Source organism: Mytilus trossulus, chromosome 2 (assembly GCF_036588685.1).
Source record: "Mytilus trossulus isolate FHL-02 chromosome 2, PNRI_Mtr1.1.1.hap1, whole genome shotgun sequence".
Lineage (NCBI taxonomy): Eukaryota > Metazoa > Mollusca > Bivalvia > Mytilida > Mytilidae > Mytilus > Mytilus trossulus.
Window position 1 is genome coordinate 43,926,373 of NC_086374.1, and position 15,336 is coordinate 43,941,708.

The window sequence follows — 15,336 nt, forward strand, 5'->3', positions numbered from 1 at the left end:
GAATGTCGTACCAATTGGGAGGTATATACTCCGTATGCAGGTGTTCCTGGAATGTTGGTACTTAGAAATTGAAAGTTCATAATTGGAAAGCCGAAATCATCTTTTGTCGGCAAGTTTTGTCTTCAACCGAGCGTCACTGTCAATCTCCAGATGTAAGTCAAGACATAAGGCCGACCCAACTGTAGTATCCTTTATCTCTAGTTCGATGGAATAGATGCGTAGAGCGTAGTTTTCAATTTAAAATTGTTTATATTTTTTTGTTTGGGCTTGTATCATATTTTTCCCTCCGGTTGATGTGATCCGTTCATCATATATTGACTCTTAAAATTCAAGAGTCTATCCTAAATTGCGGGTTAATTATATGGCCATCCAAATACCATTTCGATCTCTAACATCACTGAAGAGACATTGATTGTCGAAATTCGGATTTGGTGTACAAAAACAATATTGACACCTTATTTTTGTGGCATAATATCTTGGCTACAGTTTATTGCTTTCTGTTTAATATTAGATTGATATTAAGATCCATTTTGTTAAATCGTGTGATCAATTTTATTTGACAATCGCCAATGGCAGTCAGCACCAGGTTTTCGACCTGTTAGTCAAATGCGTTTTGTTTAAATATACTTTTCCGCTTTTTTTTGGTCTTTTGATAAATGATGTTTGTGCTGTATTTAGACCCTTCTTCAACGAAATTTGTTTTACAAGTACATGTATAAAAATTGCGGATTTTACCCAACGCAGACATAGGTTTAAACGTAGTTTTCAATTGAAAGATATATTTGGTGTCACGATATCTCGGTAGCATGGGGTCGAATCCCGGCGATGGAAGAAAAAACAATTTGCGAAGTCCCGCTGGTATCTTTCGTCCCTCTATTACAGATCGAACGTTGTTGGATTGATGTTTAGACGAGTTGTATATACACAATGTACACAGCCATGTATCACCATTACTGCTGGTGATCCGATGGAGACACCTGTTGTAGAGTTGTCACTGGTTCAGACGTACTTAAACATAATTACTTTTGTGACTGTATCTTACAATAATTTTGTAGGATCCTTTACTATAGATAATTTAGCTGATCTGTAACAATAACATCTTCATGCCTCATATATCAAATACTGTATTTTGACACTAGATTGAAACTGACGAGGAAGGTAACACCCGGCCACCGAGAGCTTCATTTTTATGAAGCCCAGGTTGTCGTGTGGTCTAGCGCCGGATACAGTGCAGGCGTTTTGGTGTCACGATACCTCAGTAGCATGGGTTCGAATATCGGCGATGAAGGATTAAAAATTTACATAGCTAACATTGTTGGGTCGATGTTTAGACGATTGTTTATGCAGAATGTACACAGCCGTTTATCACTATCACTGTTGGTGATCCGATTGATTAATCTGTTGTAGATTGGTCACTGGTTCTAACGTACTGATAAATATAATTATTTATGTGACTGTATCTTACATTAATTTGTAGGAACCTTTACAATAGACAATTTTGATGATCTGTAAAATTAATATCTTCATGCCTTATATATCATGTAATGTAGTACGACGCTAGATAAAAACTGACGTGGAAAGGTAACACCCGGCCTCAGATAACCATGCATGAAATCGATGCATAAAATCAGAATTTCGAGTGTATTTTAGTTTAGACACCGTGTAGTTACTATCGAGATGACCTTCGAAGATTGCTGACGGTCATATAACCTGTTATAAATATTCACATAAATAAATATAAATAGATAACGACCTCGTGCAATTGTGTTTTTTCTAGGTCTGTTAAAGGTTAAAAAAATTAACTCTCGTTTTACCTTTGTAAGCATGATTTCTTGTGTATCGAATCAGTCAACGATATGGTTCACCTTTGTTTCACTTTCAATGATGACATTCTTTTCCAGTTCATGGCTGAATACGATTAAAACATGCGCAACCAATATCTAGGAATTTCAAATATAAATAAAGGCAACAGTAGTATACCGATGTTCAAAATTCATAAATCGATAGAGAAAAAAACAAATCTGGGTTACAAACTAAAACTGAGAGAAACGTATCAAACATAGGAGAACAACAACAAAACAGAGACACAACACCGAAATGTAACACACACAGTAACGAACTATAATGTGACAATGGCCATTTTCCGGACTTGGTACAAGGCATTATATGAAAAATGGTGGGTTGAACCTGGTTTTGCGGCATGCCAAACCTGCCGCTTTAATAGGAGTGTTAATTATAACATTAAAACGACAACATTACACGACAGGGTTACAATAAATAAACAGATAAATGAGAGAAAATATAGGACAGAGAAACAAACGAATAATAGCCATCATAAAGTATACGCCAGAACTTTTGAATGTAAAACAAAAATGCATCTCTTATTCTATTTCCTCAATTCAGGGTTTCCATATTCTATTTTGATATTAAAGTAACGAACTTTTCTTTTTCAAGTTTGTCAGCTCCAACTTCAACTATACATGAGGTAAAAATTAATTTGCAAAATACAGCTAGGATCTATTACTAGTTAAGTAAATCCTTAGTATTTCAGAAATGAAATCAAAGTTTTGGAAGCAGTCAATTAATTATTATGATTATATCAACGAAATTGAAAATGCATGTCAGCAGTAAAATCAACCCAGTGATGTAAATAAACTCACTAAAGAAACAATGTTTGAATTTGCCAGAAGCGCATTTCGTTACCATTATTTGTTTCTTATACTATTAATCTAATTCTCCGCATGTCACTGCTTCTCATTTCCGTAAAGCATTTTCAATTTATAACTCATTTACGCCAAAAGAATATCAGCAACATCATTAGGAAACCATTCAGAAACAAACGTTTTTGAGAAAATGATTTCAATCTTCGCGTAAAACTAAATATATTTTCAAAACCTTTATTAAAGTTAGGGTTAACTTGGTATTTTTTAACCTTTTGATTCGTACGTCACTGATGAGTCATAGTTAGACAAAACTGTCATCAGACCGACAACGTTTTAATCCCGGTCTTTTTCATGAGTTTATAAGTAATCACTTGGTCGACTCAACTTTTGTATATTCCAGACCAAAAGGGATGAAAATTTCAGGAACTCAATTTTCGGCTCTCCCTTGACATCATTTGCGAGTATGGTCTTAAGGAAACGATGATAGTCCGTCGGAAGGGGACGATAAATGGCTGACCCGTGTAAAGAGATAGCCATATCTCTTGCACGTTAAAGACACCCTTGTAGATTTCGAAAAAGAGTAGGCTAATACCGCTATAAGGCAGCACTCGCACCCGAAAGGGGAAAGGAATTAATATAAGTTGCAAAACTTGTTTCCCAATCCACTCTAAATAAATATGTTTAAACTAAACTAAATTAAACTAAACCAAGTTTAACAACATCCAATAGTTAGCACTTCTGTGTTGACATTATATATCATTAATATAGTCATACATTGTTATAATAAGATGAATGTTAAGGAAAAAAATTCTTCCCCAGGAATATAGCAAAACTAGCTGTTATTTGCTAAACCTTTCGAAATTAAGGGTCTTCAATGCTTTTCATCTCAGTATCTTATTCGAGTTTTTTAAATATTTTAGTTCGAGAGTCAATGATGCGTCGATCTGTTGTTTACACCATTTTAATCATGATATCGATGATGAGTTTATATACAAATTGGTGATGCAAAATCCAAAGTGAAACGTATCTTGAATAATTATTTCTTTGTGAGTCTATCGCTCCCAAAAAGCTTGATTATTTTGCTGTGCTGTAAACTGATTAGATCAAAAAATTTAACTAGTTAGCAATGAAACGTTTCAAAGTCAAATGTATCAGGACTTAAAGGCTGGGCTCAAATTATCTCCATGAAAATGTTATGCTCCAATGCTAAAACAACTGCATGCAAGGTGACATTGATTTAATATTAGTGGTTCCGCTTTTGCACTTTTATAATCACAAAGTTTTGTATATAAACTAGTACTCCAAGATCTGTACTCTGTACTTAGTGTCTTTTTGTTATTGGGATATACAAGTACCCAGTCACGTCCAACCTGTTTTTGCTAGATGTTTTTGTATTTAAAACATCTGATGAGTCAAGCCTTTGTCAACTAATTTTAATAGTTCGTTCTTATGAGTAGATATAGGAAGATGTGGTGTGAGTGCCAATGAGACAACTCTCCATCCAAATAACAATTTAAAAAGTAAACCACTATAGGTTAAAGTACGGCCTTCAACAGGTTCCTTTACACAACTGTTCAAGATAAGGCGAGGGTTGGGATCCGGCTAACATGTTCAACCCCGCCACATTCTGTATGTATGTACCTGTCCGTAGTCAGGAGCTTGTAATTCAGTGGTTGTCGTTTGTCAATGTGTTACATATTTTATTTCGTTAAAAATGATTACATACATTCGGCCGTTAGTTTTCTGGTTTGAATTGTTTTACATTGGTAATTTTGGGGTCTTTTATAGCTTACTATGCGGCTTGGGCTTTGTTCATTGTCATAGGCCGTACGATGACCTATTATTGTTAATATCTGTGTCATTTGATCTCTTGTTGAGATTTGTCTCATTTACAATCATACCACATCTTCCATTTTATAGTAGTATGCAAATTTTCAATGAAAAGGTATAAGACTGAGGATGGCTATTGGTGGAAAAGATCAGATGACAATTCATATTCATATTTATGTATTTTATGGTTTTCATGGTTTTACAATTTAAATGATAAGATGTGGTATGAGTGTCAATGAGACATCTTTCAATTTTTAAAACAAATCTTTAAATGGGATCCATAGGTCACTCAGAACAACAAGCGATAAAGGGCCACAAAATGACTGCTGTAAAATAATTCAAACAGGACAACCAACGATATAATCTATATATAATTCATAAAACGATAAATCCCTATGAACTACACCATCAAACGACAAAAACTGAACAACAGGCTAAAGATAGATGCATATTTGGCTTGTATTTTATCTTTATGTTCTCTGTTCTCTGTTTAGCATACTAGTACATTCAAATGGGCTAAAAGAGGGATGAAAGATACCAGAGGGACAGTCACACTCATAGATAGAAAATTAACTCGTGGCAAAAAAAAAAAAAGACAAAAAGAGAAATAATAGTACAAAACACACAACATAGAAAACTTAAGACTAAGCAACACGAACCCCATCAAAAACTGGCTGGGATAACAATTGGTCCTGAAGGGTAAGCAGATCCTGCTCCACATGCGGCACCCGTCGTGTTGCTCACGTTATTACAAACCCGGTCAATAGTCTGCTTCGGTAGGTCACCTTTGTGAAAAGGGAAGGGGATTGTAGTTAAGACATAAGGAGCATATACAATAACATCTGTGAAACGGTCAACCAACTCGTGAAAATTTACGAAGGGATAAAGTTAATTCCAAAACTATAAACTAGACAGCCTATAACTTTTCATATTACATTCTGCAATTTCTAGGATTCACATGTTTTTTTTAATTTTAAGTTCAAATAAAAAGTCTTATCATTGCTAATACACCAGTCCCACTAGGACACGATCGCACTACGATCTGTGAAAAAAATGCAAATTTTGATGATCGTAGTACAATCGTGTAGATCGCAGTAAGGTCGTATCACGGTCGTGGTGAGGTCTTCACGGTCGTGATGAGCGTGGCAACAAACTTTGAACATGTTCAAAACAATCGTGGTGCGATCGTGGCGAAATCAGGTCGTAGTAGAAGCGTAGTGAGAGCGCACTAAGATCGTAGTAAGATCGCAAAGGTCGCTGTACCATCGTAGTAAGAGCGTAGCGAAAGCGTGATTCTATTCGGAGAAATTGCGCTACGATCTCATTGCGACGTTATCACGACCTCACTACGATCATCACGTTCTCACCGCGACCAAACTACGCGTCCACTTCGACTATACCACGATGTTCACGACCATAGTACGATTCTAGCACTCCCTTGCCGTCCACATCACGCTCTTCTTACGACCTGACTACGTTCATTTTGTTTCAGTTGTAATTTATCGAAGTTATTAAATAATAACTACCAAAGAACATAACTTGCTGATGTAAAAGATATCACTCTGTGCATATATTTGGCTTATTTATAATAAAGAAAGAATACCACTGTGGTTTAATTGTTTTTATTTCTTACATGCAAGTTTTGAGACCACTTGGTGTTGATGGGTGGCCATTGGTATATACTTTTTGTAAAATATCATACAATTCAGGATCCTGATGTTTCAAATGATCACGAGCGACCATTTCATTAACGCATACAGATGTCATGTGGTTACATCTGAAATGTACAAGACAAACATGACAAAAGATTAAATTGAAATAAAATTTTTCAACCTATTCATATTTGTATAATTCTAAGGATAAACAATGCTAAACGGGTTTATTCTACTAAAGATACTAACTACACAGAAAGAAAAGAATTAAAACAAAACATCATACATTGGCAACAATCATATTTACCAATTATAATAGATTTCAATTGATCAAGTTGTAATCAACTCAGGATGTCATTTTTACGAATTGATCACAAGCATGAAATATTCTTGATTCGTTTATTGAATAACTCACACCAAGGGAAATTCAAGAAGAAAGGTTAATGTAACTTTTTTTTGTGTTTATTTTTATTTATTTTAATTTGTTGTTGATTTAATTTCTTTTTACTTGAATTTCAACGCATTGATAATTTCTTAAAACAAGCTGCTGTCTCATTGACATTTATTCAACATGTCATTGTCCTTGTATTTGCATTTACATATTTATACAACAAATTATAGGAAACACAAATGATCTTACAGGTCCATTCCCCCAGCATTTTTGGTGCTTGCAGTCGTCATGAAGAAGGCTGTAGTGGCCTCGGCAAAGTACTCGTTAACGGTAGCTGTAGCATATGATGTTGTCCATGTATGATGCTGTTTGGCATTATTGTAGGCGTATGATATCTGCAGAAACAAGTGAGATAATTGCTTTACATTATCAGTTGTCTTATGTGTTTGTTATTAATCGTTGAACTCTATTTTTTGAAATGTCTGCTTATTATGTCTGTGAGATATGTTCACAAATCGTTTTCAATCTAATGGAGTTGTATGCAACCGTCATACAAGTTAGAGATTTAACTAACTATAAAACCAGGTTCTATTCACTGTTTTCTACATAAGGAAATGCCTGTAACAAGTCACGAACATGACAGTTGTTATCCGTTCATTTGATGTGTTTGAGCTTTTGATTTTACCACTTTTGAAGGGAGAACTTTCGATAATTTTCCGAGAATTTTCCTTGGAGTTTGGTATTTTTGTAAGTTTACTTTTTACACAAAAATAATTATAAATTAATTAAGCTTCTTCTTGATGTTTAAGGGTCTTAACAACTCTCTGGGCTTATTTCTATGGAATAATTAAATTTACAATGAATATCATAACTCCAATATACGAAGGTGATTCTAAGTCGCCATCCTCTCATTGGTTTAACTATGAAGAACATTAGCGATCTGTATTGCTGTCCATATATTTTAAGTTTTCCTTGCTATCTGAATCTTTACTTAAAACTGATAAATTGTAACTGTACGTAATGATATAACTTAAATAACGTCATTAATATATTTCATGATAGCTTGTGTGTGAGATATCCTCTTTTCCTGTAGTAGATTTTTGTTTCGGTAATGAATATTTTTACTAGATTTATTTATATAAAATTTACTTTTTTTATTCAAAAATCCAGTCAGGTACTCGTAAAAATAGTATAAGCTTACACGATTTCTGTAGGAGCTGGGCATGTATCTGTGTAACAGGTGAGCGAACTCGTGAGAGACAACATTAAGCTTGTGTCTGTAGGGATCATGAGAATTGCATAATACAGTAGAATCCAGTGCTACAGACCTACTGTTGGTTACTCCAGCGATTTCCTGGTATTTACGACCATCAAACGTACATGTGTGTTTACAAGAACCATCGCATTTATCTGTTAAAAAAAGTAGAAAACTAGTTTAGTTCATAATTCTTTTGGGTGATAAGAAATAATAGCTAAAATCAGTCCGGTCAGAATGTATCGAGAAAAATACGTTGGTTCAAAGTAATAAAAAAACCGAATTGAATATAAAAAAATATACTTTCGAGTTCTATAAGTCACGAAGCAGATGTATTGATCCTATGTTATCATAATCAATAACACTAACAGTACCAATTGTCGTTCTGCGCCAGATACAGATTTCGACAATGAAGTTCTCCTAGTGATACATGAATCTTTGAACATCCAAAACATTGAAAAGTATGAGGGAATTATAAATAAAGGCAACAGTAGTATACCGCTGTTCGAAAGTCATAAATCCATTGAGAGAAAACAAATCCAAATTTCAAACTAAAACTGAGGTAAACACATCAACTATAAAAGGAAAACAACGAAACAAAAGAATAACTAAAGTGCAACCAAAATCCAAATCGACAATGCAACACACACTGAAACGAACTATAAGTTAACAACTGCCATTTACCTGACTTGGTACAGAACATTTTAATAAAAAATTGTGGGTTATTAACATTAATGACTAAAGGTGTGGTATGTGCCTTAAAAGCATCAAAGCCTACTTGAGGGAGATATATCCCTTAATCTAGTATATTTTCCTAAATTTTGTAACAGGAAATTTAAATAGCCTAATATTCGTATTTTATGCCAGTATTGTAATAATGACTACTGTAGCTGGTGATTCCCTCGGGTACTTCAAAATTAACTGTCTTTGAGCAGGGGAATCGACTCAGTGTTCGTAACTTCATTATCCGTACAATTTTTTCTGCTCCTGATGTGCAAGTCGACCACAGATGTCTCTTCAGGATGCTTGAAGCAATAATATTTTTGTACATAAAGTCTAATCAAAGCCGGATCAGGAATCAAAAATGATCGGGCTCTCTTTCTCATGAAAAGGTATAAAATTAATAGTTTCCATTGTATATTTGACATACTGTGACAAGCTGCTGTATCGGCTAGATGATGGTTTTCTGGAAAAACAGTAAGAGATTCTTGCTTAGTAAATATACCAACTCCATGACTGCGTGTTACCCCCATAAACACATCTGACGGTGTATGTCGAACCATATGGGCAACAGTTTGAGCTGCCTGTAGTAACGAAATAAGATGAAAAATGCAGTTGAGATATAAGTATTTTGTCAAATGCGGAATTTAGATAAAGCTATTATTTCATATATAACCAAAGTTAAATACCTTGATGATCATTTGTCGGCAATCCAATAATTAATTAGAAAACATAACTGGAAAACCACATCATTCGTTGATGTATGATTTTGAATTCTTTTGATTTCTTGTGATTAAACGCCACTTTTTCTGTGTCGACGTCTTTTCTATTATATTTATGTGTTATGGTCAGGAAAATTAATCACTGCCTTCAATTATTAGATTTGATTTTGTTCAACGTAATCAGTACGATATTTTACGTTTGAAGTTAGATTCAAAACAAACCGGACATAGATTTATAATATAGTTAATTGCTACCTTAGTTTGCTATTAATAAGTATTGAAATATGCATTGATATTAAAGTCATAAGAAACCTCAAATAACAAAAAAAATAATGAATGTTTTTTTATAACTCAATAGATAGTTTTCTTTATAAAACTTATGTACATATACTTTTTTCTGAAGACAATTCTTTAATTTATTCATATTTAGCAGAAGTTTACTTTATTCTAATTGCCTCCTGGAACCCCGACATATTTTCCGTATGCAAAGTGACTTCAGTGTGGCCCATCTTGTAAAAATCTAGTGATCACAATACGCATGGATGTCCTTAAAATAAACTATTATCTGAATTTACATGTTAAACACCTGCTCAATTTCCATGCGTTTTGTTGCTTTGTTGTCGATTGTTGACAAACAGGTGACAATCGTTAAACTTCGGCTTCAAAACAAGAACTTTTATTTTCCCAATCACACTGACCGATTGAAAAAAAAATTGACGATTATACGAAATTTACACGAAAAAAATGATAAATTCGTGCACAGAAGACTATTTTTTTCATGTTTGTATGCATTGGTTCAAGTATTAGAAGAACATTATTTTACACCGGTAACTCGTTTCTTAAGACTTTAATTCCAATATCAGTATTTAGTTCAAATTTAATCTTAAATCAATCCTAAATCTATCTTATTCATTCAAATGTGACGTCATTTTTCAGTTTTTTATGATATGTTTTACAAATTCAAATGACGCTATTTTTTTGTCATTTTTTACAATTTCAAATATGAGGTATTTTTTGGTCATTTTTTACAATTTCAAATATGACGTCATTTTGTTGTCATTTTTTATAATTTCAAATATGACGTCACTTGTCGTTGAGGTTTAAACTTATTTGGATGTGTCTACTTTTTGTGTTGCAAATGTCTGGTTATGTAATGTATTTCAGTTGTTTCCTGTAATTAGTTAATACTTCAGTTTTATCATGTACATATTTTGTATAGTCATTTAAAAAATTTACTGTTTGCAAAAGTTTAAATTATTCTAAATAATAGGGATGTTCTGGTAACTAACAGAAAACCCTGGCCGTTTTTGGCACAACTTTTTTGATCTTTTGGTCCTCGATGCCGTTCATTTTTGTACTTGTTTCGGCTTTCAAACTTTTGTATCTGGGCGTCACTAGTAGGTCTGAGTGGACAAAATGCACTTCTGGCGTATTAAAATTTGAACTTATTGCCTTTTGTTGGCTGTTGTTCGTGTGTTTCTTTGTTAATTGTGTTCTCAAATTTATTTATATTGTAGTCCTGTGGTGTTGTGTTGTCATTTTGATGTTATATTTCGCATGGCTATAAAAGAAGGAGGTTTGGCACGCCACAAAACCAGGTTCAACCCACCATTTTTTACTTTAAAAATGTCCTGTCAGGAATGTGGCCATTGTTATATTATAGTTCGTTTCTGTGTTACATTTTAACATTGCGTCGTTTGTTTTCTCTTATTTTTTAGTGTAAATTTTGTCTGATGCTTGGTCAGTTTCTGTGTGTGTTACATTTTAGTGTTGTGTCGTTGTTCTCCTCTTATATATAATGCGTTTCCCTCGGTTTTAGTTTGTTACACCGATTTTGTTTTTTGCCCATGGATTTATGAGTTTTGAACAGCGGTATACTACAGTTGCCTTTATAAAGCACCGCTTGTAGGCGATTTCGATGTAGCAAGTTTTTTGGAGGAGGAAGTCGGAGTGCCCGGAGAAAACCACCGACTTTTGATAGAAAAAACGTAAAATCCTAGTCAATCAATATTCGAGTCAAATGAACCCGAACTCGGTCACCAAGCCCCCCCCCCCCACACCACCCCCTTTTTATATGCACAGACATAATGCTCATAATGTCATTTATATGTATGGTATTTCTTGACTAACTCATCTTTTGTTTTATTTTAGAACGTCAATTGGCTCATAAATTGAATACCATTCTTTATTTGAATGCAATTCTTTATTAGTAAAAAATATCAGAAATCAGCATATGTCATAGTACTATGTGAAATATCCAAGTGAAGCAAAAATGAAAGGACTACTGTCATTGACTAATATTAACATACTTAAAAATGTGTCTATATTCATTTCAAAGTTAACTAAAATATTATAATATTAATTTATTATGATATAAAGTAAAGTACGATGTAATTTTCTATATATTTCATTTCTAAATTGTTTTATTTCTTTCTTTAATTGTATGTGATTGTATTTTGTAATTTATCTCTTGTTTCACATTTCAATGTGACCGAGTGTTTTTAAAATAAAGCATATTTTATTGTATTGTATTACTTAATTTTATATTCATTAAATGATTGGGAAAAAATGTATATAAAAGAAAGTACACAAAATTACCTTCATCAAAGCTATATCAGATACATGTGTAGTGGCCTGAACAATGACTGTCGGACTCGATGGTTTTCTTGTATAAATGTGACCCCTATGATCGACATAACGACTTTTGAAACTAACTCTGTGCTGAATGGTCAACGGCAGTTGTATTTTATCATCCTCGTGCAAATAGCTGAAATAATCGAACATTGAAGTACATTTAACCTTTTCATACTGCAACTAGTTGAGTTTATTTCCAAAATATAGTAACATAGCATCATGAAACACTTTCTCCACAATCAGGGGTGCATTGAGGGATAAAAACAAGTTTGGCAATTGTGTTATTATCTAAAAAGCTATCAATGTATTTGTTTAAGTTGCAGTATGAAAACAGTATTAGGTCAATGTCATAAAATATATTTTTTTTGTACTCCGTGCAAAACTGTGGAAGGGCTCGGTAGAACCTCGCCCTTCCCAAGTTCCTCAGCCTCAAACAAAAAAGTTTATATTTTACTTTCATTGACCTAATATTGTATTTTGATAAAACATTTATAATTTTGATACTGCTTCGAACCACATAGTAGCTGAAACAAACCCTTGCCTTAACCCCGAAAACGCACTAAGTGTTGCAAATATTATGTAGTTATTATGTATATTGCTTTGGTAAATCAAACCCAATTTAAACTTAATACAATACATATATGCCCTTGTCGCCCTTGTCACATCAAGGATTTCCCTTTGAAGAAAGCAAAACCACACAAAAACTAACAAGATTTTAATTAGTTCTGATGTAAACAAAAATAAATTCTCACTTTTTTTCAGATTTTTTTTTTTTTAATTATTGTATGATCTCCGTCGTGCATATTTCTGATTAATTGTAAATACATGGTTGTCTTTGTATAAGAATAAACTATGATAAAGGCCATTATGGTGGCATGAACAGTCAGCAATGCATGTTTTCAAATGATCTTTTTAATACATTTAAATTAATCTATAAACCTAATGGTAATGTCTTCTTTCACTTTGGAAAGAATTATATAAAAATACCTAATCAAATTTGCGCAGAATATTATAAAAACAAACCTCTTTTCTTCATCTGTTAAGGGAGGTGCCAAACAGGTGATATCTGAATTGTAATTTTAATGTTCGTTTCAAGGTATGAAAAAATTGCTCAAACATGTATTATTTGATAATAATACTTTATTACATAGTAGACCCTGACAGTTTATGCATATATATGCACAATTAAATACAAATCACGTAAGCAACAACTGTACACGAGGTCAACATTACACGACGTAAAGTTACTAACTATGTATAAAGATAATCCGCAGATTTTTAATTCATTCTGGCAAATATTTCATATGGCACACAATATGAGACAAATTATCTTTATTTCAATCTTAAATAGTTTTATGTTTTGATTTTGCACCAAGCTGGTTTAAAATCATAATGATGGTTTTCAATCCCTTATTTTAAAACAAAAGACATAAGATTCAATGTTTTAATTCGAGTCGAAGCCGAGGCTTGTAAATATAGTATAATAGTAGTATATCTAGTTTTGGTTCATTTTAATCAGGTGCTATGTTGTGAATACATCAGACTATACATTACTTTATTGCCAGTTGAATCAAGAACGGTAACTGCAAAAACAAATAATGTTAGTGTTTTGGTTCGAGTATAATTTAGGGCGTTAATTGTAAACACTAAAGAGTAAAATGCATTGCTTTATTGCCGGTCGAGTACACGACAGTTATAAAGAATATGCCAATGTTATGGTTCAAATATAATCCAGGGCTGTATTTTGAATACAAAAAATTTATTCATGGACCAATCCAGATCTAGTAATACAAAAGAATATGCCATTGTTATATGGTTAAAGTATAATCTAGGGCTGTATTGTAAACACAAAAGATTTATTTTCAGTCGAATTAAGAGCTAATAAATACAGAAAAATTATATCATTGTTAGAAATCATGTTTTACCATTGTTGTTTATGGAAGCCAGAAAACTAATTATGTCAAACCTAGAGATGTAAAGTAAATATAATAAACTACTCATGCCAATGTTTATATACACGTTTATTCCAATGATTTTCTCCCTGTGTTAGCCTATCGATGGCTTTGATCTGTTTGCTGCTCTTTGACACATTCCCCATTTCAAGTCTCAATTTTAATATTCAAAGCTACATCAAATTTAATAAATACTAAGTCGGTGTAAATCAAGATTGAAATACGAGTTGTGATATGAAGTAGAAGAAAAGGCTTTGATTTCAATATGCATCACGTAATACGGGAGATATTTGCCATTTTATGAAGTGTATGTGCTTGCAGATAACCTAAAAAAACCTACAGCATATGTTTCCTAAAGAAATCTGCAATGAAATTTGCAGAAAGTTCTTAAAAAAATCCAACATTTTACAAAAATGCTCATATTTTCAAAAATCTAAAATACCTCCCCATAGATAAACGTTGGTTATGATTAAACAGTTTAAGAAGTTAGGGCAACTAACCTAACAAGTAAACGTATAATTGTCAAGCCCCTTTGGTGGACATTTTGTTTCGCGATAACAGTTTATTTTTAAACCTGGCAATTTGTTTTTAATATGTTAAACTAACAAGAACAAAAATATGCTCCATTAGCACTATCATTTTCTATTTTCAGTGGAGCATGAAAATGGGGTGAAATCTTTAATTTGGAAATACAATTAGAAAGATCATATCATGTGGAACATGTGTAAGAAGTTTAAAGTTGATTGAACTTCAACTTCATCAAAAACTACCTCGACCAAAAGCTTTAAGCTGCAGCGGGACAGACGGACGAACGGACGCACGGACTAGAAAACACAATGCTCATAAATGGGGCATAAAAATGTACTTCTATAAACTGTATTTAATGATTTGATTATGTCTACAAATCAATACAACTTACCATTAATGAAAACTACCAAGCCCAGAATTATTGAGACGAACATGTCGTGATCTCGCCTTAACAGATAGTCTTATCATAAAAATTATCAAATAGTCCTGTATAGGTAGCAACATGTTCCAATAGAAATGTAGTTCACTCAAAAGATTAGGTTTTATTTGTATGTATCTAGCCCAGATTTCATGGCCGTTCCTTGTTATTTTCAATTCTTTGACACCTTTTTGAGCTATGATACAAAACATAAACATTGACTAATATTGAACAAAAAAAACTGAAATAAAGTTGAAAGAACTCGTTCATATTGTTAGTTTTATAAATTATTTCATTTTTTTGTTTATATTTTATTGAATTGTCATAAAATGTGTCATGTGCTTGTAAATACATGCTTTTTTTAATGTTCTTAGTTAATAATATCGTAACTTGGTTGGTTAGCTTTATGTCGTCAAACACTTGTAATATTAGGAATAATACGTTCATTCATGGTTGGTTTTTTTAAATATTACGAGGAAAGTACTACTTATATAGCCTAATACAAAATTCAACAGGTGTGATTCTCCAACACTTGATATGTTACTTTATACGGGTAAATCATTTTGGTCGC

The 15,336-nt window shown here is 33.0% G+C and overlaps 1 protein-coding gene across 1 annotated transcript; it reads right to left on the reverse strand.

The window, feature by feature from the left end:
- Positions 1 to 6,099: 6,099 nt before the first annotated feature.
- Positions 6,100 to 14,849, reverse strand: LOC134705154 (uncharacterized). The gene is made up of 7 exons (XM_063563904.1): positions 14,739 to 14,849; positions 12,891 to 12,933; positions 11,832 to 12,000; positions 8,942 to 9,095; positions 7,738 to 7,946; positions 6,786 to 6,931; positions 6,100 to 6,270 (listed from the first exon to the last, which is right to left on the reverse strand). The coding sequence occupies exons 1-7, from the start codon at positions 14,779 to 14,781 to the stop codon at positions 6,123 to 6,125; spliced, it is 912 nt and encodes a 303-aa protein (XP_063419974.1). The 5' UTR covers positions 14,782 to 14,849; the 3' UTR covers positions 6,100 to 6,122.
- Between the last annotated feature and the right edge of the window lie 487 nt (positions 14,850 to 15,336).